Genomic DNA, 23,189 nt, shown 5'->3' on the forward strand with positions numbered 1-23,189 from the left:
CCTTCCCCCAGCCAGGGACCTCCCCTGATCACCGGCGGGTTTCACAGCTGGCGGGTGGCCTTGGGAGGGCCAGGCTGAGTATTAGGAAACACCCGCAGAACGAGGCAGGTGGGACGGGACACCCAGGGAGGCTGTGCGCTCGCTGCCCTCATGGGTCTTCAGGTGAGGCAAGGCAAAACCGTGGCTGACCTGCTCTAGTGTTGGCCATAGTTCGGGTTCAAGGGCCAGCTGGGCTGGAGACCTCCAGGAGTTTATTCTGGCTAATTTGCCAGTGACGCTGTGGGTGCAGCCACCCAGCAGCAACGCATGTCCCACGAGACTTTTGTCACCTACAGCTCCCCTCTTTGCCATGGAACAAACTAATCCGACAAAGGTGTTTTCCCAATGGCATGGCCGGGGTTAGGATTTTGTTGGCCTGTACGTGTAAACTGTGATGCGGGGTTCCTTCGTGCTCCTCTGTTAAAAAGCCAAGTCACAAACTACTGCGCTGTAGACCAAAATCTACTGCGCGTTTTTAAGGGGTTTACAACTTTTATTGAAGTCAACAGGTTCTTTCTTAGATTTCCACGAGCAGGATGGATGCTGGACTGAGCCTGGAATAAGTGGGGCTCATGGCACAAGACAAGCCTCTCGCAGGCGCTGTTTGCTTATGGCTGAAAGCCACAGGTGAGCAGTTTGAATGCTGAGCTGTGAATGAAGAGTGACTGAGGTCTCACTCAGAGAGGTCAACTACAGCAGTGGCAAACACTAAACTTAACAGACTTTTAATATCTCATGGATTTTGACTTACAGGAACTTCATTGAGCAGAACAGAAATAACCTCAGCAAACTAGATAACCTGACTGAGAAAGGCTGCCTTCCTATGCACAGTAGGCAAAGGTAAGGAGAAGAAAGTACACCCATTTATCTGAAATATCTATAAATACAGACCAGCACTCATCTCCTTGTTCTTACACCAGACTGACAGCTTCCTTTTGCATTTTAACTGGAAACCAGATCAAAGCAAGCTGGGGAAAAAGTAAATGCAATAGGGGTGATCCTACAAGGCTTTTTAGAGCCTAGGTTACGACATGAATTCATAAACGAGGCCCACATAACAAATTGAAAACACACCCCCCAAAAAAGAGACTTTTGTTTTGCTTTCTGTTTTCTGCCGTCACGCACCCATGAATCACTTTTGCAGCCAGAGGCGCCTCTGAGGCCGAGCAGCCTTTCTTACCGCTGTTTATAAGGTGAAAACAAACGGCAGCCGCCTTAAAAACTAAAAACCAAACCAAACCAAACAAAAAATATATATTAAAAAAACCCCAACCCTCCCCGCCTCGACCTGGAGACCTTCCCAAGCCTCTGATCCGCCCCAGTAACAGCCACAAGCCGGCAGAGGCGGCTTTGGGAGGATAAAAGCTGTTGGGGGCGGCGGCTGCGGCCGTTACCTCAGGCTCCTCGCGCAGGTGGGTGAGGGGTGGCGAGGGCGGTCTCGGCCCGGCCGGGCGGGCGGGCGGGTGGGTCCTGTGAGGCGGCGCAGCGCCCGCGGAGGCTGCGCCGCCTCACAGGACCCGCCCGGCCCAACCCCCTCCTAACCTCCCTGGTCCGCTCTCAGCTTCATCTCCCCCTTCCCTCCGCAGCGCCATGCGGCTCTTTCCCTGCGCCGTGGTGCTCTTGGTGCTCCTGGGGGTCCTGCGCCATGGCGGTGCCTCAGGTGAGTGCGGCGCGGGGAGGTGGCGGCGGCGGCGGGGGTGGTGGTGTGTGTGTGGTCACGACGCGGGACTGTGGGCCGTGGCCGCCATTAGGCAGCCGGAGGGCTGGTGGAACCCGGCTTGTAGCGGGGAGAGTGTGTTTTTTGGCCGGGTCGACGTCTAGCAGGATGGAGGGGAGGGGGCTTGTTGTGAGGAGAGGCCTGCAGGACCCTTTTTGGGGGGTGTCCCAGGCGGTGGCGGTGGGGAGACCTGCTGCTGCTGTCTCGGGGGTTGTGCAAGAGTGAAGATCAAAACGAAGATGCAGCTGTCTGCGGAGCTGGAGAAGAGTTATATGTTCGTGGTTATCTTAATCTTTGATAGGGGCAGGGAGAACCCATTCTCCCCCCCCCCCCTTTTTTTTTCTTTTTATTTTACAGCTTAATTGCTGTGAACGCCATCATTTTACATGGATGTGCTGGACTAATTTTTACCATGCCGTTGCAGGGATACGGTGCAGGCTAATGAGTCTGGTGTAGTGTGCTCCTTCTAAGGAAACAAGGTGGAATTTACCATCCGTGAGTTTATATGAGAAAAGGAACAAGGTTAATAGCAGGGGGTTTTTTTGACCACATACAGGTGGTTTTGTGTTCCCAGCACTCTGCGAATTGTGTGTTGAAAACCACTGTCCCTATAAAATTGAGGAAATGAGCGAAACCCCCTAGAACTTGGAGCTTGGTTCTTAAAATTACTTGTTGGCCATGCTGATGTAATCTGACTTTATTTGGCATGGTTGGTTTTTTTCTGTAATTCCCCTGTGTTCCTGCACGTGACTAAAATAGGAGTGTAGGTAAGTGTACTGTAACGAGTATAGCTTGTGAAGATTTAAGAGCTGCTTACTTTTTTCTGGTTAAACTCTTATCTGTTCAAATAAAGGAAAAAATAATCAGTTTCCTTTCAGAGATAATTTGGAGATAAGCAAGTGCTGCCTTATGTTAGGGCTGATCTAAGCTTCCTCTTCTTAGTTTTTCTTTATTTTTAATCTTGCCTCTAATGAAGCTTAATTGACCAAAAGAAATCTATTCTTGGGATACTTGGCAAGGCTGCAGGACAGAGTTTGGAATCAGTCTCAAGTATGGAAGACTTCTCCCAGCTTCCCGCCCCCCCCCCCCCCCAGTCTCATGCCCAAGATCTTAGTGGAGAGCCAGGTGTTCTGTGCTTCTTGCAGGCCCTAGAAGCTTAGGCTTGGCACCTGATGGTGACAAGCAGGTCTGAGAATGAGGGCTCAGTGTTCTTAGATTTTAATATTTATATTAAAAGATCCTGACAAGCAGTTTGTCTCCCAGACTTGATTGAAATGGATCATGTGCTGAGTCATTTTTTTTACAGTATGTAAAAAGGCAGAATGAATATGGGACTAAGCTAACTACTTTGCCTTGAAGGAGCCTGTTGCTGTATTTCCTTGCAGAATTGAGGGTGGAGGGGGAAGTATTTTCCTGGTGAAAAGCTAGTAAGCTGTGTAAATTGTGTACCAATGTCTAGCTGATCATTAGGCCCTTTAAACAAGGACACTTTAGGACCATTAGGTCCACTTATTTGAAATTGTCTTGTAGTTATTCAGTCTTAGACACTCAGGTTTGTAGGGATGAGCTCTGCTATCTCCTAACAGAAGATCCTGCTTCATTTTAAAAGTGCACGTAAGTAAAATCGGTGCACGATGTCCTATGTTACCTCTCTGGGGTTCTGACAGGCTGCAGCTCTTCAGACTTAAGTATTTGTGCAGAAATGTTTTATATGTCATGTTTGTCACCTTCCAGGGAGCCCCACCTTCATGAAGTAGGAGTGCAACTGGCCTTGTTTGCTACATCCAAACCAGGTTATTTAGTGTTGGAAAAACTAAAGTGAATTTAGAGTGTAATCAGGATTGAGCAGTGCACTTTTCATAAAGGGAGCTTCTCTGGATGAACTTGGTTTGTGCTAGCTGTTTAGTCTATGCAGAGACAACACTTTAAGTTAACACAAAGCTATTCAGCTGTCTGAATGTACTGGACAGCTGGTCACTTGCATCTTGAAGCGTTATTGCCCAGGTGTGTAAGTGACAACTTAATCAACAGTGCCAGCAATGCAATGGAGCTCAGGTCTTGCGTGTTCTGTCTGATAATAAAAGTGGATTAGTAAAACTGTAAGCAGGTGAGATGGGTACTTCTTCCCTCACTTTTCAAACTGTAGAAGATCTCACTCATTACCTTTAATTTGGTGAACAGAATAGTCTTCTGGGATGGGAGTGGTGCAGTTCGTGTCAAGCCACATTCTGTGGCACTGTCTGCTTTAAGCATCAAACTGTGCTCTAAGCATGAGTCTCAGTACACATGCAATTAAAGTTTAGAAGCTTTCATAAATGTTCTTGCTTCTTTTGGAAGAAGCAAGGTGGGTGGTATCTTTATTTGGGGTTTTACTAGTGTGGGAAGACAGAGACCTTGTAGCAGGACTCTGCTATGCATCCATGTATGCATGGCCTTACAAGTCTGATATAATATGACTGCTGGTTTTATTCTCTTAAGTAACTGTATACTCATGTTTTCCCTACTCAAACTAGTTTTCAGTCTGAGCTTGCATTTCATCTCCATTAAACATCTTCATGTGACTACTTGTTGACTTACTCGCTACACTGGAAGGTGGTTCTTACCTCTTAAAGCTTACATAAGGTTATTCTGCATATCCACTGTATGTTGGTTGGCACAGTAGAAATGCATTTTCTCTGACTGTAGAGAACCTCTTTGTCTGAGGCAAGCATAATGTTTGAGCGTGGCTCTGTAGGTAAAGACTGTTCCTGCAGGGGCAGCAATGGCATCTCTTCAGTCATGTTTCATAATGGAAATTGGAATGGTAGGTGTCATCAAGAACCTTGTATGGTTAACCATTTGTTGGTGATGAGGAATGACACTTGACTATTTGAGCCAGAAATGTGGTTTACTTTAAGCATCAAATGGTTCAAGCTGGCCGTTGCTTGTTGGTGAAACTGCATGTCGCAGGGAAGGGATAATAAATGCTGAGCCTCTGTAGAGTTGATTACCTAGTTGGTTAGAGTTAGGAATAAGGACTTTTGATCTTGGAAGCGCTCTGAGAGGTTCAATTCCTTTGCTGACTTAACTGTGTTTGCCCTTCATGTGGGAGAAAAGATACAATGTGGAGTGACAGAATAGACTGTTGTCTGGCTCTGTTCATCAGTTCTTTTATACGCTGGACTATCTGTGCTCCTGTTCTAGTATTGGTACTAGTATACCAAGTAATACATGCTCAATACTCCATCTTTGCTCTGCTCTTGCTCAGTTTCAGCAATGTTGACTTCCTTTAAGTATGTTTTCAGTTGATAATCTCTGTAATAGTGAGGGTTCCTCTTTGTATCTAACCCAAAACTACTCTGACATGCAGTGACCATCATGCTTCTCCCTACAAGGCAAGGAAGAGGGGATAGCATGGCATCTTACAGGGTGTTTCCAGACCTTCACTATTTGAAGCAACTGAAGCAATAAAAAAAGCAGGGATGCCCAGATTTTGTTCCTGGCTCTGTTGCTGACTTGCTGGGTCAACTACCTCACTTCTGTGGTGCTGTTCTCTTTCCTGCATGTGCTGCTGAACCTGCAGTCCTGTTTGGTGTGCTACCTTCAGTAAGATCAACCTTGTCCAAAGAAGAAGATTGCACGCTGTGGCCAGTACTACGTGTTCATGGAGGTTGTGGTATCTGCGTTTCAAAGCATCTTTGACAACACTGAACTCTGTATGGCTCGGGTAGTCTGATGCCTGTCTGAGAACTTGCGATAGCCATAGGCCTGATGAATTATGAGTTGGTTAATTTGCCTTGCTCTCCATGCTCCCCTTCTGCTTCGGAGCACCACCAGTGACTTGTTCAAATGACAGAAAAAGAGAAGGCTGGAAAGGTGCTGAAGTCTGTGGCCATGTAGCTATTGCTCTTCCAGCAAACTTCTTAGAAGGGTCTGCTGCTCTGCAGTGCTTGTGAACTCTCCTTTTACTCATCTTTCAAGCCTGGCTAGAAGTGTGATTCAAGGAGCCTGTGAATAACAAGCTGAAAAATACTTGTCTGATGGATGTAGCCATTCTTGTTGTTCACCCTCAATCTACACTCTTCTGTCCAGATTTTGGTTTAAAATGTATGTCACATGCACTGTTTGAGGATCAATTATGCAAACAGTAAAGCAATGTAGAACACCATGCCTTAATTTATCACACTAATTAAACTTGAGAGAGTGCCTCTGACATTTAGAGTCTCATGATCATGTGGAAGTAGTGGCTGCATGTCTTGCTGACGAATCTGTTCTTGTTTATGCAGAGGCCTCTGGGTATGAATACAGAGCGGAGGTGAGAAACAAGGCAGAGCAATGCAGTTGTCATCTGTCTGCCCCCCCCCCCCCCCCCCCCCGATGTAGAGTATAGAGAGGATGTAAATGGCTTCAGCATTTTCCTTCAAAGAACATCTAAGTGTGAAAATCTTGCAGTTCAGGAAACTGTGCTGAAGTTCTTAAAAATCAAAGAAAAATTTTTTTACTGCATTCTAAGCTTTCACTCCAAATTTCTGAGTGCATAGATATACAGTCTGTGCCTTTTGAATGCTTTTCTTTAGCATTCATATTGCTAGTTGCATTTCTGGTAGAACTTAAGAGCTAAGGAGGAAAAGAGGTCTTGTGAAGGGGAGGATATCTGAATGCTGCTCAAGGGACTCTATCAGAAACTGAAGAACACACAAAGCTTTTTTGTAGCTCTAATTTTATGTTAATTACTCTTTGAAAACTTGGAGCAGAAACTTTTTCTACCTTAACACAAACTGCAGATGATGGGACAGAAAAAGGGAGAATCTTTGTTTTTCCTCCTAGGTGGTTTATGATCCCCATATTTCAACTGGGGTTTTATTGATGATGCAGTACTGGTATTAATTGAATTTTGGGGGTGAGCATGTAAGCATTGAAGTTAACAAGATAATGAGTTAGACTTTTCCTCCACTTCCTTCCTCTGCTGTGAGATGAGTGGAGGAGGCATGAGGGTAGGAGCTCAACTCTGTTTACATATCATCAAGAGGCCAAGAAGCTGGCCAAAGATGCCAGTTCTTGGCAGGGGAGAGTGAAAAAATAACAGAAAGGAGTTACAGAGTACTGGGGGCAGTTTCAGATGACAAGATGGTATCCCTTCCTTTTTTGGATGGGAGACCACCTGAGTCATCAGCAACAGTGTATATAGGATGGTACTGTCGATACTCTGTGCTTCTGTTGGAGTACTTGACAGTATCAACTCTTTACACTAGAAGAGGCAACTTTATTGAGGAGGTACTGTGTATGTGTTTAGGCTTGATAAGTTTTAGGTCTGCTGGACTACTGTGTGTGCATGCATGGGAATTCAGGGAAAAACCTGAAAGGCGTTGTGTGTGCTCGGCAAGCATGTAGTCTGGCTGCTAACCACCAACAAAAGAGAATGTTGTGGCTTCTGTACAGCTGCTTCTCTTTCCTCCCTTGACAACCCCTGTCCATAAAGAGCCCAGTGCAGGGAGAAACCAGGCTTTCTTGCAGGACTTGATTCAAGCCGAAGATGATTCTCAAAGAATCTTATATCCTCGGTCATGTGGTTCTCTTTAATTAAAAATTACAGTGGATCATGGGGTTGTGCTTATCATGAGAAGAAATGGTCTTGGTTGTGTCTTGGAAAAATTAGTCAGATTTTTAGATACAGAAATCAGGGTCCAACAGTCCTAATAATTAAGAATGGTGTGGGAGCAAAAGATGTATGTGAAATAGCTGAAAGTGGGTAAGTATACATGTGTAAACTACAGATTTAACTCTGTTATAGAAGTTGACTACAACTCCTATGGTCCATGGGAATTCGCCCAGGAAGTCTAACGGGTATCGTGCAAGCTGGTTGGCTAATACTTGCCTGTATTTGCCAAAGAGCAAGTAGTCCTCAGTATCCTCTCTTACTCTACTGAATGTTACTTGCTGTTGATTGCACTAGCTGGCCAGCTGCAGCTAGTGTCTGTTGCTGATGAACTCAGCAGTATCAAATACTGAGCTCCTAGCAGGAAGTCCTGCCTGATGTGCTTAGGTGAGTGCCAGGCTGCATGGTGGGTTCTCTAGCTGTATCTGTTCTTGTAGGTATAGCTGTACAGTAGTTTCTGAAAACTTAATATGGCTTACAGAATGAGAGTAGCATAAAACAACATCTTGCTCTGTTCCTAGCTGACTAATATTGGGCTACTGGAAGCTTCCAGGCTCCCCTTGATAATTGCTTCCCTCTGGACAAAAAAAAAGTGTCTTCCTTTTTTTGTAATGCAGGTCTTCTTGAGCTCTCCTTGGGAAAATTCAGAAATGTGCTGCTTAACCAGACCAATCCAGTGGAAGCTGTAATCAGGAACATTGCAAGCAATGTGACTGTTGTTATTTTTCAAGTACATGCCCAGCAAAGCAGTGTGGTGATATCCTTTGATAAGGTATGGTAACAGTGTCACTTCTGTTCTTAAGTGCTACTTTTTTTCAACAAAGAAGTGGGCTCCGAGACATGTAGGAATATAGAACTGAAGCAATATAAATAATATGAATATCTTACCTGCATGGCTCTTGGACAGTATTATTTGAGCTTCAGAAATCCTTTCTTGTACTTGTATGTCATAGCTGCTATTTTGGAGGACTGAATGCTGAAGGAATTTCAGAGCTGGCTTGACAATGTTTCAAGGCTCTTTGTTCTTGGTGGAAGTGGTGCTTTTGACATGTGACTGCTGACTACTATCCATCAGCTTGTCAAATTAAAAACTGATTCATGATAAGTGTTTGCCAGATACCTTATACACTAAACATGATCACTTTGGGATGTTTAGTTGTCAGCTGTTTATGCGACTTGGATCTAGCCTACAGATATGATGTCTTGTTACCCCAGCTCCTTGTCCTGAATCTAATTATCCTTTGGTGGCACATGGAAAAATTGCTCCTTAGTACTCCAGTGAAGGCTGCTACTTCTAGCTAACAGTATAAGTGTTCCTACTGCTATACACTAGGATCAGTTTGTCATTACTGGGATGCAGTCTAAAATACTGATTTTTTTTTTTGATTTTTTTTTTTATGGTACCATGAGGGTCTAAGTGGTATTTGAGCAGAACATAGACTAATCTGAAGGTAGTAGATGGAGATCTGACAGCTGCCATCCAGTTTTCCTCTCCCCATCAGTATTTCCCAAATGAGAATATACCGAGTGTCAAGAAGTATCCTGGGAAGGTTAGGAGATGAATAACCTGTAACACAAGTCACCCAGCTCAGTCATCTTTGTACTGGTGAAATAGCCAGGATTATAGGGCTAAGACATTACTGTTACACCTATTCAATCTTTGATTACTGCTGGTAGGATTTTCTACTGTCAGTTCAGACCTTCTTTGCATTCATGGGCCTTACCAGACCAAAGACCGTGATGCATAAATATAGCTATACTTCTTTTAGGGCTAGCCTGCCTCTAGAAATATGAAGCTGAGCCAGACTTTAAAGTCTGCCAGGTCCAAAGTGCTTTTTTACAGTGTTGCCTCAGATAACTGTGGCTCTCTTGGACAAAAGCATATTTTCCATGCTGAAAAATAGATTCGACTGCAGGTCAGTAGGTTGTTCTAGCCATGTGAGTGTGATATTGCCATTGCTGCCTGATCTTTCCTCAAGACCCCTGGTTCTGAAAGGGATGGTGCTGGTGGGCATTAGATCAGTAGCTGACCTGGCCCCAAGCACTTGTCTGGCATGGCTGGTGTTAAGCCAGCTGTCATACAATCATCTCCATTCTGGTGGAGATAGTGAGGTGCTTCTGCACTTAGCAATAAAGAGCATTCTGAGAAGCAATCTCACAAATTTTTGTGAGGGATATTCCAATCTTTTTATACCTTCACTAGTGAACACATTGCTGTGCAGCAGTAGACTTTGACTAGCTAGATTTCTTTGCAACTTTCTTGTGATTATTAACTCTTTAGTAGTCTCAAACTTGTCAGTTGGGTTTTTGAGCCTGAGCTAGGCAGTGTGTGGTGTCAGAGGCCACTCCCTTTTTTCCATCTTCCTTTTTTACCAGCTAGCTAAGGGCTGAATGCCTCATCTGTGGCAACTGGCACCGAAATGTGTGCCCTGCAGGTTTGTGGCGGGAATATGACTCCTGTGCAATACATCAAACTGTGGTAAAAATCTTCTCAATTTGTTTCTGTCCAGAATCCATCTGTGAACAACTCAGGAACTGGAGTAGACAAAGGACTGGTTTCCATTCTTCGGCCTCAACAGAGCGTATGTACATGGTACCTTCGGTCACGGGATGCTAGCCAGGTGCTCAGCACAGCTATCTCTATTCCCTATATGGAGAAAGGTATGTTCTTATTACTTGTTAAGGGATGCCAGTTCTGCTTATTACAAGTTAACTATGAAGTGAAGTGTTGATGTGTTGACCTTTCAGAGGTGATAGTCTTACATGGTGCAAACATATGATGGAGATGCCAGAAATTCTTTTGAAATGGGCTGAAAAAGTTTAGTATCACTGCTGAATTATGAGTTGTGTATAGGATGTACTGTATGGTCTTGTCACAACTCCAGCCTTAGAGTAGAAAACTGCTGTGCGTATGTATCAGGACCTGTCTTAGACTGCAGTGAAACCACTTCTATTGACTGCAGTAAGAGAACCTGACAATTTTATATGCTCAGGAAGCAGACTATGCCTGCAAGTACATGCATTGCTGAGGTCTTAGAACTTCTTTCATGCTGTGTAAGGGGGAAGTAAAAACTACTGCAGTTATCTTTTTCTGTGTTCTAGATCCTATTCCTGGAGGCTGCAATCTAGAATTTGACTTGGAAGTGGATCCAAATATTTACCTAGACTATACATTGGTTGATATACACATCAAGTTTGCCCCTGCAAACTTGGGATATACCAGGTGTGTGGAAAAACTTCAGTGCACTGAGCAAGACCTTCTTTGTCCTGTATTTGGCCAAGATCATAAAACAAGATTCTGCTGAAAAGGCTGACCATCTAGCTGCTGGCAGAAATCTTGTTTGCTGCAACAAACTGAGAAGTAAATGAGGAAAAGAAGGAGGGGGAGAGGATACATGAGAGAGAGAGATAAAAGTTGAGAGTTGCATCTTATGGGAAAGGTTATGCAACTTCAGATGTGCAAGCAGTCAGCAAATTCTGGATCTTCCCACTTTGCATAATGACTTAATCTGGTTGAGAAGCAATTGTGTATTATAGCCACTTTCATTCCTTTACTGGCACTGAAGCATGATAACAACCTAGAGTTTTGTTTAACGGTGAGACTTCAAGTTATAAGGTATTATTTCCTGAATGATGCTTGATGTCACAGGTGATAGGCAGGGAATGGGGAAGGCTGTGTTCAGAGCTGTATATATAGCATGCATGGGAAAACAAACAGTGGTTTTGTGATGTTTGGCTGTTGTGACCTTTTGAAATTCTTGTGCTGGTTCCTTATGACAACTTGTAGGAAGCCTCTGTAAATGTAAAGGCAGGTACAGGCACAGACACTACCTGCATCAGGGTGGTTCGGCATAATACTGCTGTAGTCTGTGCTCACAAACATTTATAGTCTAGTTTTGAATTAGTTGCTGGTTTTAACTTCTAAAGAGAAGCAGCCAAATACTGCCACCTTGGACCTGAAAACTAATGTTAAGATCTGGGGGCTTGTGCTGGGCATATAGCTGATCTCTTTTTTTTTTAATTATAGAGGAGCAAACCCACCATCCTGCGATTCAGGGACTGGTCAGAACTCCAGATGGCGACTGCGCTATGATGTCTACCAGTACTTCTTACCAGAAAACGATCTTTCTGAAATGGTACTCATGAGCCATATACGGAAGATGTCTGAGGTGCAAAGTATCAAAGCCAATGGCATTAAAGTAAGTCTGAAGCACTGGTGTATTAGGTGTGTGGCAGTGGCACTATCTTATGTTTTCTCCTCCTCTGTGCTTGTCTTCCTTGAGTGACATAAGCAAGCTGCAGACGCTTCAGGCTGCTTGCTTGTATCTGGGATTTCTGGCTAGGAAATATATAGTGAGTGGTGCATACAAAATGGTAACCACTCTCTCTTGGGATAGAGGTGGCTAGTTAGCATAGCCTGAAATGAGGCAAAATTGAGGTTTCTTGCAATGGATTCTGATATTACGTAGATGTTAGTGACTAGTCTGAGATGTATGTCTTGCACCCTTTTCTCAATGGAACAAGCTCTTACTGCAGTGTCTTCCTGCTTGCTGAATACTGGTTTAACCACAGTGCTCCTTCAGTGATGTTGAAGCCAGCTTGCCTATAGCTATACTGCCGCTCGGTGCCTGTAAATCCAGAAATAGAGCCACTTCTGACAAAGATGGATAGTCTTCTATGATGCCTGAGAGATGCTGGGGTCTGGCATCCTCATGTGCTGAGGATTGAGCATGGAATGCAAGGAAGAGAGGAGGGGGGAGAATATAGTGGAACGGGACTAGAAATGGGTGCCTTTTGGAGCAGCATAGAGAGATCTGATACATGAGAGCAAATACTTGCCACATGTTTACCTATCCCCCAGCAAAGATATCGGAAGGGACGGAGGGGAGAATCTCAGTGGCTGTGACCTGCCTGGCCTTACTAGGGAGTAGAATGGCAGCCTTGCCTGCTTCAGAGGCCAGACCTGTGTTAGGAGACTGGCTGGAGGCTGGCCGGGAACCTGAACTGTGTCCTCAAATGGGGAAGAGCAAAACATGAGTGGAAGAATCTTCTACTATGTTTTCTGACAGCAGAGTGCTGGAGGAAGTGGACTCTGTCCTGTGAGCCTTTAATGCTTCAATTGGTAATACTGAGAGAGTTCAGAATAGGAGAGCTCTTGCCTGGAGTTTTTGCTGATCATCTTCCTTGAGCTGCTGAGTGTTGCCTCAGCTGTATGGACACATCAACATGCCATCAGTAACAGTGACAAGGAGTTCCTTGCAACTCAAAATTCTCTTTACTGTTCCAGATGCTTACGCTGACAACTGATGACAAGACCAATGTCTACTTTTCCTCACTTCCTGGACAAGGTGTGATCTACAATGTCATAGTATGGGATCCTCTTTGGAATACTTCTGCTGCATACGTACCTGTGCATACATATGCCTGCAGCTTTGCTGACCTAGTGGATAACTGCTCTTCTCTCAGTAAGTTGGGACTTGTATGTCCTTGCCAGCTCATCTCGAGCTTGTTGTGCTCCAACATGCCGAATGGTGCTTTTGAGACTTTTTTTTTTTAGTGTGTGAAGGAGGTTTTTGTTTTACGCTGGATGTATTTTGTTACTTTATGATGGAGTCTACTTCTTGATGGAGAAGAAATTCTAGACTGTTGAAATAAGACTAAGGAGAACTATTAGCAATTGAAGGTTTAACTTAATGGAAGTTTAATATGTGGCTTGCAAATATATAACTTGCAACTCTGTAGTGCCACTCTAGCTTTTTCCATTTGAATTGAATACATAATCTTAAATCACTTGTAGGACTATAGATGCTACATGTGAAACTAAGCTAATAAAACATGAACTAGATTAGGATCCAGCCTGATTTTTCTAACTGTACTGGTGCTAACAGGAATTGGTAACCTTCAAATATTTTGAAAGGAGATAGTTGCCTAAAATAAACATTAAAATGTCAGCAATAGTGGAATGACTACAAAGTCATGCTACTTTGTACAAAGTTATATAATGATAGAATTTGAGCAGAAAAAGAGCAAAGCTGCCACTCCCATTGTGACTGTGGAAGAGACAAGAATAATGGGTAGAATATGGTTCATAAAGTAAGATTTGTTCTCATGATTATTTTCTTGTATACTGTAACACAAGTAACTGTTGTCAAACTCAGTGTTGCCTTATGACAACATGAGACAAATTATCTAGGCTAAACCTCTCTAATTCGGAGAACTAGGAAAATGTGGTTTACTTTTTCATATAGCTTAAACACCAGTAAGAGTTTTGCCTAGGAGACAGGTGAGCTGTACTGGGATGCTGACAGTCCTTTCTGTTGCATGGAAAGTATATTAAAGGGAGATTATGGTGAAGGCTTGCAGCAGTAAAGACTGTAGCTGCTGCCTGGGTCACTAATCCTGTAGTACTGATTTTTATAGGTGATTGGATGTCACTTTTCTAAAGCTGACCAGAGAATTTTCAGATAAAGCTGTATCTATATTATAAACAGCAAGTTACAGCTGCTTAACTAATTGTTACAGAAACTTTAGTCTTCTGAATAAGGAGGAAGCTCTTGATCTCTTAATCAGTGTGGAACTAGTGAAATATTCTGTTGGAGATCCTATCAAGATAACTGTTAGTTCAGGCATTGCAAATCTGCTCACATGGCGTGTCTGAAGGAGTGGCAGCCATTAAATTATCAGTAGACTTAGTAACAGCAACCTTGCCTTACCTTAGTCTCGTTGGAACTACTAGGTGGAATTGTCTAGTAACACTTTCTCTCCTTGTAGGTAAACTCTCTACCAAAGTATTCTTCACTGCTCTTGCTGTTCTTGGTCTTTTCACTTGCTTTTTTGGACACAGATTCTGGAAAACAGGTGCTGAATGTTTTTTGGTTGTTTTTTCTCTTCTCATAAGCCTGGTTGGAATTTCATAAATGTAACTTACTTTATCTTAGAATGGTGGTGTTGTTACTAAGATTCACTTGATAGTGATTATGTGCCAATTAGGTCCACTGCTTTGCTTTTACAGTATCTGAGCTTTTAAATGCAGAGCAAGAATTTTCTGGTATGCAAAGAATAGAAACGTAGAACTAGGGTACATGCTGGGCAACATAGACATAAATATGTAAATTTTCTACTATTAGAAGTGTTTGAGGACACCCCTTTCCAGAACAAAGTGTTGTCTGGCTTTCCTTTTGTGCTTCTCAGTCAGTGAGCTGGTATGTTCCTTCCCTGTTGTAACATGAAGATGTCTGAAGATATACTGAAGTGGGCTTGGTATGAAGTGATATGACAGCATACTAAATCTTTTTTCCTTTTTCTCTAGACTTATTCTTCATGGGCTTCATATTCACAGCATTCTTCTTCTTTGTATTCATTACGAGGGTAACTGGCCTTGGTTATGATGGTGAGTAGATGTGTCAGGATACCCAATCCTCTTCCCAAAGTATTGTTATGAATCCCTTCAGTAAAATCTGTTGTGCTTGTTGCTGGTGAGCCTTACGATAGGAGGATGATACCTGGGTACTTGAACTGAGCTTTGATTACCATAATAGCTGAATATGCAACAGAGTAACAATTGCTTCCAACATCCAATAGTGATGCAGAATTAATAGATGCAACTCTAAAAGACAAATTTAATATCTATTCAAGGAAGATACAGATTTTTAGAAACTCTGGAAACTTGCAACATACTTCCTTCCTACTTCTTTCATAATGGGTGAACCTCTATTTCAGATCAAATGCAGATTTCATCTGTAAAATGGAAGGTCTGCACCCTGCTTGTTAGACTAGCAAGAATTTGTTCCTTTTGTCTTTGTCGTACCTCATATAGTTACTTTTTTTCTGATACAAGTGCATTAGCCATAACTGCCCTGGGAACTCAAGGTACTAATGTACATAGTAGTAAGACTTTCATTCCAGCTCTATGCCACTCTGGGTAGCACATCCTTAGTTGCAGACTGGAGTCTGAGTGAAGTGCATGAAGCAAATACAGATACTCTTGTTTGGCTTTTTTCAGGAAGTTTTCATTAGGTAACAATCAAGCATGTAAGTAAAGCTACTGATACATTATTGCAGTAACTGAAGTTATCAGAGCCTTGGAATTTCCCCTTTTCTTTTTCAGTGCATCTTACTTTGACAGCAGTAGCTGGAATTATTGGAGGGCTTTTCCTGGTTGCCAGCTGGTGGAGATCTGGCTCTGTTCTACTCTGTATGTTTATTATTGGACTTGTGCTGGGATTCCTCTTTTCATCGATGGTCTTCTTTACTCCACTAGGTATGCACTGAAATACTCTGCTGCAAAGTGCTGGCTATTGAGTGATGTGTCCCTGCAGCTCTAAGATGAATGTTGTTATCTGGTTTATCTTAGTGCGATATTTAACTTTCACTTTCCAGTGTTGCGAGGACTAGAGATGTACCTGAAGCCTTCTTTCAGGTGTGCTGTAATTAAAACTACTTAGGGAATCTGTACTGGGGGGAGAAGGAAACTGCTTATTCTGCAGAGAACTTGGTGAGGCTCAGCAGTCTGTGACACCAGCTTTGCTCCAGGCATGCACTTGCTGTCTGTCTTGTTCTCTATCCAGAACAAGTCACAGTAGTAAATCTGTAGTCTAACTTGAAGGCTTCAAGCATAAAGGCATCATGGATTAAGAGGAGCTCTTGCTGTTACCTTTCACCATACTACAGTGCAAAGCTCTGAGAGCACTGCACTATAAGAGTCAAACTTGTATTTGCAGCTGGACTAACATCAGGGTCTTTAGAATGACTTTGTTAAGCAATTTGTCTGTTGTTTCTCTCTTAAAAGCAAGCAGGGCTGCTGAGCTGGAATCCCTCTGGGACAGCAGAGCATCAGCCACACTGCTTTCTCTATTATAATTTTAAATCTCAAAACTTCTGCTCAAGATCCCTTGCTGGGACAGTTTCATTCACCAGTCATCTGTGCATGACTCGAGCCACAATTCTGTGATAACCCATGCTGGGGGTCAGCTTGTCCCCTCTGTTTAATTGACAGGCTTTAGAAAGCTGGGGGCGGGGTAGGGGGGTGGAGGGAAGTAGTGTTTGAGTGACTTAATTACTCTTCCTAAAGCCGGAAGAATTTGTTGCCTTGTGTTGTTGTGATGGCTGCACTTGTACCATGCCCTAGAGTCAAACTTACATAGATGCAGGTTTATAGATTATAAACTTATATAGGCAACAAAATGGCTTTTTATTGGGCAGAAGTACTCTGGTACTTTTAATTCTTACCAGATGAGTAATGTACACCTCATCAAAAAATCTTTGTTTCATGGACAAGATCTGCTGTCCCAACTTAGAGTACAGGACCTATACTCAACTGGGACACTTTTTCTGTTCTTGTTTTGACTAACTATGTTACAATGCATCAAACAATCAGCATTTGAGCTCAAAAGCTAAGCTTTTGAATGCTTGTGATTTAACCCCAGCTGGCAGCTAAGCACCATACAGCTGCTTGCTCACTCCTCTGGTGGGATGGGGAAGAGAATCAGAAGAATAAAAGTGAGAAAACACATGGGTTGAGATAAAGACGGTTTAATAAGTAAAGCAAAAGCCACGCACATAAGCAAAGCAAAACAACAAATTCATTTGCTACTTCCGATCGGCAGGCAGGTGTTCAGACATCTCCAGGAAAGCAGGGCTCAATCATGCATAATGGTTACTTGGGAATACACATGCCTAACTCCAAATGTCCCCCCCTTCCTTTTTCCCCCAGCTTTATACACTGAGCATGACATCATATGGTCTGGAATATCCCTTGTGTCAGTTGGGGTCAGCTGTCCCAGTTGTGCCCCCCCCCCAACTTGTTGTGCCCCCCCCCCCGCCCCCCCCCCCGCATACTCAAAGGTGGGGTGGGGTGAGAAGCAGAAAAGGCCTTGACTCTGTGTAAGCACTGCTCAGCAATAATAAAAACATTTCTGTATTATCAACACTGTTTTCAGCACAAATTCAAAACATAGCCTCATACTTGCTACCATGAAGAAAATTAACTCTAACCCAGCCAAAACCAGCACAACACTGTACTCCAGATATTTCTGAATGTACAGAATCTTTGGGGGGGGAAAAAGCTCACCCCAACCACCTGCAAAAAAGAAAATGTTTTACTAACTAGTAAATTACATGTGGAATATGGTATCTTTGCAGGAGACTACAGGGTCTTCCGTGATGATGTGGTGTTCTGGGTGACCTTTTCTTCTGTGGCCTTGATGATTCCAGTGCTTTTTATTGGCTGTCCAAGAATTGTAAGTAATCTGCATTGTCACCTTGGAAGGAGAGAGGAAGGGGTGTCAGACTTCTTAATGCAAAATGTAGTCCTGTGGGATATGTATAGAAAACTTAACACGCCTTCATGAAGCTCAGCACAGGACCAGCTCTAGGGGAGTTCCTGGTCAGCCCTACTTGTGCTAAATGGTCCATAAGCGAAGGAATGACTTTTTGCAGTGTTGCACACAGCATCCACTAACACCTGCATTTAGTCAACTTCTGCTGTCTTAACAGGATGTCTGGATAACAGGTGTGTGCAGCCAATTTCTTGTAGAAGAACTGATACAAAATACTACCTTAAGGAGATGGGGAATAAAGAGCGTTCATCACTCCCCTAAAGCTGTGTATTTTTCTCCCCCTCTAGCTGAACATACTGGCCTCTGCAATGGTAGGCTCTTATACAGTGATCCTAGCTATTGCTTGTTATGTCTACACAAGTCTTGCTTACATCACCTTAGACCTACTCAGAAGGGTCCTCAATGATTACTTCAGTAGAGCTTACACCAATGTGCCTTTTCAAACAAATGGTGAGTACTGCTCTTAAGACTTTTATTTATTTATAAACTGCTGCCTCTTTTGGTTCCATTGTGAATAGTCAATGAGGGTAAGAAGGGATGACAGCAGAACACAGTAAGTACAGTGTGAGATTTAACACCCAGATGATAAATTCTAGTACTCCAAAAGAAATACTGAGTAGACTCAAAGGCACTAACCTTCCCGCAGGTGATATGTGACAATGGCCCTTGGGAACGGTGCTTCTCAGGCCTGGACTGCCACCTTGCTGATAAGTTTGCAGAATGGGCAGTCAAAAGACCTAATATGGTGACTGAACAGGCTTATCTCAACTCCATGTGTGTTCTCACCTTTGCATGGAATTACTCTAGGCCTGTGAGGATGCACAGACAATATTTCATTCCTTTCTGTCACTAAGCTTGTTCAGTGTTTGTGCTTGGGAAAGGAAGGAAAGTTCTGCTTTGATACAGGAGTCTGTTTGTTTTCTCTCTTTCAGACTTCATTATCCTGTCAGTGTGGACAATGCTGGCCCTCAGCGGAGTAACTGTGCAGCTTCGCCGAGAGAGAAGTGAAGTGCCCTTTCCACCACACCCCTATGTCACCTGGAAGCGGGAAAGGGAACGTAGAAGCACCAATGTCTTAGACCCTAGCCATCATATCCCTCCCTTAAGAGAGAGGATCCATAATAAGCTACTGCATATCAAAGAGTTTTTTCAGAAAGAGCAGCCAGCTGGGGAGAGAACTCCGTTGCTTCTGTAACTTGCCAAATAACTGGTGGGAACACAGAGGAAGTATCTAGGAATGGTGAGATGAGTGATCATCAGCAAACCAGCCAGTGGTGCAGGATTTACCACTGCCAATTTGTCCACCTTAAGAGGATTATATTTGCACAACTTGGAAGAAAAGTTATATCTGGTACACTACATGCTGTTTTATGACACTTTCCTCAATGGCCCACTGAGCCTGCTGTAACGTGTATGTCTAGCTGCAGAATCTTGTACTAATGGTCAAGTACAGGTATTTATCTTGTGGTGATCTAGTTTGATGTTTAGGTATGTGAAATATAAAACAGCCCTTGGAAAGCAACCTGTACAATGCCAGTTCTTCCCTCACAGTGTGGAAACCACTGCTGAAATACTGCCTGACTCGCTCCTGAAAATGAGCAGTCTGTCAAATTGTGAGGGATGAGAGATAAGGACCATACGCAGAAAGAGTTCCTCTAGCAGGAGCTGAAGTATCACCTTCTAACATAGGTACAAAATATGTGGCTGCAGATACAGTTGTTTCCAAGAAGTATTACTGAACCTTGCAAGCTAAACTAAGTGACTTGAATTTAAACTGCACTGAATTAACTGTTGTAAGCGTGCACACTGAAGGTCAGGAAGTGGACTTGATCTGAGACAAGAAGACTTTCTCCCTTGCTTTCGGATGGTTCTGTAGCAAGCTGGTTATCTGGCCTTTGTGCAGAGATGACTGCTAAGAGAACACAAGAGGTTTGCCTCCTTGTTTGCTTTCTGAACAGCCTGTGTCTTGTTTCTGCTCTGGTATAATCTCTTTTCTGATGGTGCTGTCATAAAAGAAAAAAACAAAATAAGTTCTCTGTAGTCAATGACACTTTCTTTTCCCTGGAATTGGTTGAAACACTATTTTTATTTTTAATTAATATATCTTTTAATTTTTCCTTTAAGGGGTGAAAACAGCATCCAGCTAGCAAAATACTGACCAGGATGCTTGCTGACTGAATGTGTTCCTTACCAATTTGGATTGCATCTGCCCAAAGCAGAATGTAGTATAAAAACATATAAGGGACCAATCTTGTGTTCAGTGGAGGATTGTGATCTTGTGGTGGCTTTATTAATTTCCTTAAAACCAAAACAAACAGCCATTTTCAAAATGCAAACCAGAGCACTGTGGTTTTAATTCACATAAATGCACAAGCAGTCCTGAGGCTGTCCTTGGTTTTACCTGCCCTTGTACCCCATTCCCAGTCCTGGTCTTCACATTCAGTGTTTATGTGGTGATCTGTCATGTGTTAAATGATGGCTGAAGACTTGCATCCTGTATCTTGATGCAGCTTGTGGTGGCTCTTGTTCTTCTCGCTGTCTTTGTACCTTTAGTATGGGCAGCAAAGTACATAGTCCTTCCTGTCTGAAGGTGAATGGCTGTTCTGCTGTTTGAATGGAACCACCATGAGTGAATACCCTAGTGGTGGAAACTTAAGGTCTTGGCCACCACTTTAAGTTCTTGGTGGTATGTAACAAACAACTCTTTGTAAGGAAACTGGCAAAAGAACTTTATCTGGGAAGTTAGTTGAAAGTTAAACCACCCTGGCAATAGAAAGGAATGAATGACTCTGCTTACCGGCCATTTTTCTTTAAGGAGTGAAAGCTTAATGACATAGTGTCTGAGGTGACTGAGTTCATCTGATGTTTAGAGAGACAAATCCCATGATTGCTTAGAGCTGGAACATCTGCCTCAAACAGCAGAGCAAGGCTGAAATTCTGCAATTGCAATTTGGGTCTTGCTTCACTGTGCTGCTGTTGTGTGGCACATGGAGGTAAATGAGGAGCTCTTTTCCCTGCCCTCTGGCAGGCTGATGCTTGCTGACTGCCTTAACTGCACTGATACTGAGCATGTCTTTGCTGTATTTGATGGCAAGTAGCAAACACTTAATTTGGTATACAAATGCTCTTAAACATGTTTACCTAGGGTTTTTTTAATAACTGCTGTGATTAACATTGTGGAAGAAACAAGTTTAACTCTAATTTTCTATATCTTTTATAATAAAGATGTCTTTTGAAAGAATATTGGAGTTAAAGGGGTCTTTTTGAGTTCAATGACACTTTTACAACTTAGCTTCTGCCTTTGGTATTGTAGGGATAGTTTTGTTCTGAAAAAAACTTTTTACTCCCTCAAGGGATGAGGTGGGGGGGAGGTTTGCTGACCTGTTGTAAGGACTTAATTGTAGTTGCAGTGACACCTAGAGGCTGAGAGTGTGGTTATGTTCTGTATGAAGCTAGTGAGGAAGTTCATGGTCCAAGGAGGCTTTTTTTTTCTTTTTTAAATAGCTTTGTCAGATGAGGTTCTAGAGAACAAAGGAATGGTTGTCATCTACTTCTTGACTGGAAATTAGTCTGCAAGATCATATAGGAAGTCTATGGCAGAACTGGCCTTTGAACTCTTTTTCCAAGATCCTGACTTGAAGATTCTGTCTTTTTTTTTTTTTAATTCTGCTAAAAGGTGTTACAGGAATTTTCTTCCATATTCTGTAAGCCATAGTGAGTAACAGTGATAATAATCAGAATACAACAGCTGATCCACTAGGATGTTGAAGGGGTAGTTTTCAAGGCTTTTTTTGTGTACCCCCTGTGGAAGTTGCAAAAGGAAAACGATCCTGCCCTGCTATGCCTCTGTTCTGACTGCAGAATCTCACTGGAAGTGTCTACTGCCTTGCTGCATTAGCTGGACTACCTTGCAGTTTTGCTAGCTTAAAATAATGCTATCTGATGCTCCTGAGAAATATAAGTCTAAACTATGTTCTTCTAGGTAGTGATTCCTCTGTAAAGTAAAGCGTTTCGAAGCTTCATGTAAGCTGAAGCTTTCTGGGCTATGATGATGATCTACTTCCTGCTGCTGTAGAGAATTTTCCTGCCATGATGGTTCCAGTACAGTTCTTTCACCGTGTTTTCTGCAGTCTTCACTGCACTGCAGTAATGCTGCAATGATCACATCATGGTATTTGTCTTAGCTGCTTGTAGAACTTTCCTAGGCCTGCATGTGTTCCTGTCCTGCCTCAAATCTGCAGGAGAAACTCTCTTCTTCCTCCCCTTGCTCTCACACCCGTGCTAATATCTCCTAGCAGTTAAGCTGTGGCACAAGTGGACTTGAGGACACTGATCTTTTCAAAGAAACAGATCTTCCTTTGTTCTTGTATCTCCTTCCTCACCTTAAAAGCACAAACCCAGCCTGACTCTACTGCTTCATAGAGTGCTACATGTGTAAGGCAGCTTGCCTACCTGCTTCCCCAAATGTTCAGAAAGCATGACTGAAAATAGAAACAAACCATGCTTTCCATAGGTGTTCCTTGGAGGAGAGGAAGACAAACTCTCCCCCTGCCTAAGATTTGCATTTTGATTTAGGAGGAGGTTATGGGAAATTATAGAAGGGGCCCACAAAATAAATGTTCCTGTGTCATCTCTGCAGTTATGTATCCCATGCAAGTGGCTTTCCTTACTGGGAGGAATGGTGTGGTCCACAGTCTTGACCTATGGTTTATGTACCTAAGATCTCAGGTAGCAGCCCCAGACTTCTCCAGGGAAGCTACCCTTGATGATTTTTTCTGTTTTAGAGGAAGCTCTCCCCTCTGGGATCCATGTGTGACTTCTCCCAGTGACTCCCAGAGTCTTTTGACATCTCTTTTAGGGACTTGAGATCCCAGGTAGCAGCCCCAGACTTCTGCAAGGCAGCTACCCAAGATGATTTTTCTCCTTTGCAGGATGCTCTCTTCTCTAGGATTGTCCCGAGGCTCCTCCCAGGCATCTCCCGGAGTCTTTTGACCTCTGCTTTAAGTACCGAAGGTCTTGGGTCTCAGCCACAGACTCCTCCGATGCAGCTCCCCAACATGATTTTTCTCCTTTCGAGGAAGCTCTGCCTTCCATGATCCACCCAAGACTCCGGACAGGCTGCAGAAGTGGGCCTATGTTAACCTTATGAAGTTTAACAAGGCCAAGGGCATGGTACTTTACCTAGTTTGGTGCAACCCCTGGTATCAATACAGGCTGGGGTTTGAAGGGATTGAGAGCAGCCCTGTGTGTGACTCGGTGGATGAAGAGCTGGACATGAGCTGACAATGTGCCATTGCAATCCAGAAAGCCAACTGTATCCTGGGCCACATCAAAAGAATCATGGCTGACAGGTGGAGGGAGGGGAATTTGGCCCCTCTACTCTGCTCTGGTGACAACCTACCTGGCATACTGCATCCAGCTTTGGAGTCCTCAGCAAAAGACAGACATGGTCCTGGTGGAG

General features: G+C 43.3%; 1 protein-coding gene across 5 annotated transcripts; it reads left to right on the plus strand.

Moving 5' to 3' along the window:
• Nucleotides 1-616: 616 nt before the first annotated feature.
• On the plus strand, nucleotides 617-20,969 carry TM7SF3 (transmembrane 7 superfamily member 3). Of its 5 annotated transcripts, none has more exons than XM_075051925.1 (13): nucleotides 617-879; nucleotides 1,626-1,699; nucleotides 8,009-8,163; nucleotides 9,902-10,052; nucleotides 10,494-10,614; nucleotides 11,419-11,590; nucleotides 12,679-12,856; nucleotides 14,163-14,249; nucleotides 14,701-14,781; nucleotides 15,499-15,651; nucleotides 17,532-17,629; nucleotides 18,016-18,178; nucleotides 18,661-20,969. In XM_075051925.1, the coding sequence occupies exons 1-13, from the start codon at nucleotides 863-865 to the stop codon at nucleotides 18,921-18,923; spliced, it is 1,713 nt and encodes a 570-aa protein (XP_074908026.1). In that variant the 5' UTR covers nucleotides 617-862; the 3' UTR covers nucleotides 18,924-20,969. The 5 variants fall into 5 exon arrangements, with proteins under 5 accessions (XP_074908026.1, XP_074908028.1, XP_074908027.1 ...); XM_075051927.1 differs by having other exon boundaries at nucleotides 864-879; nucleotides 1,601-1,699; XM_075051926.1 differs by lacking the exon at nucleotides 617-879 and adding an exon at nucleotides 898-1,232 and having other exon boundaries at nucleotides 1,601-1,699.
• Nucleotides 20,970-23,189: the final 2,220 nt, after the last annotated feature.

The sequence above is a fragment of the Buteo buteo genome, chromosome 19 (genome assembly GCF_964188355.1).
Source record: "Buteo buteo chromosome 19, bButBut1.hap1.1, whole genome shotgun sequence".
NCBI lineage: Eukaryota > Metazoa > Chordata > Aves > Accipitriformes > Accipitridae > Buteo > Buteo buteo.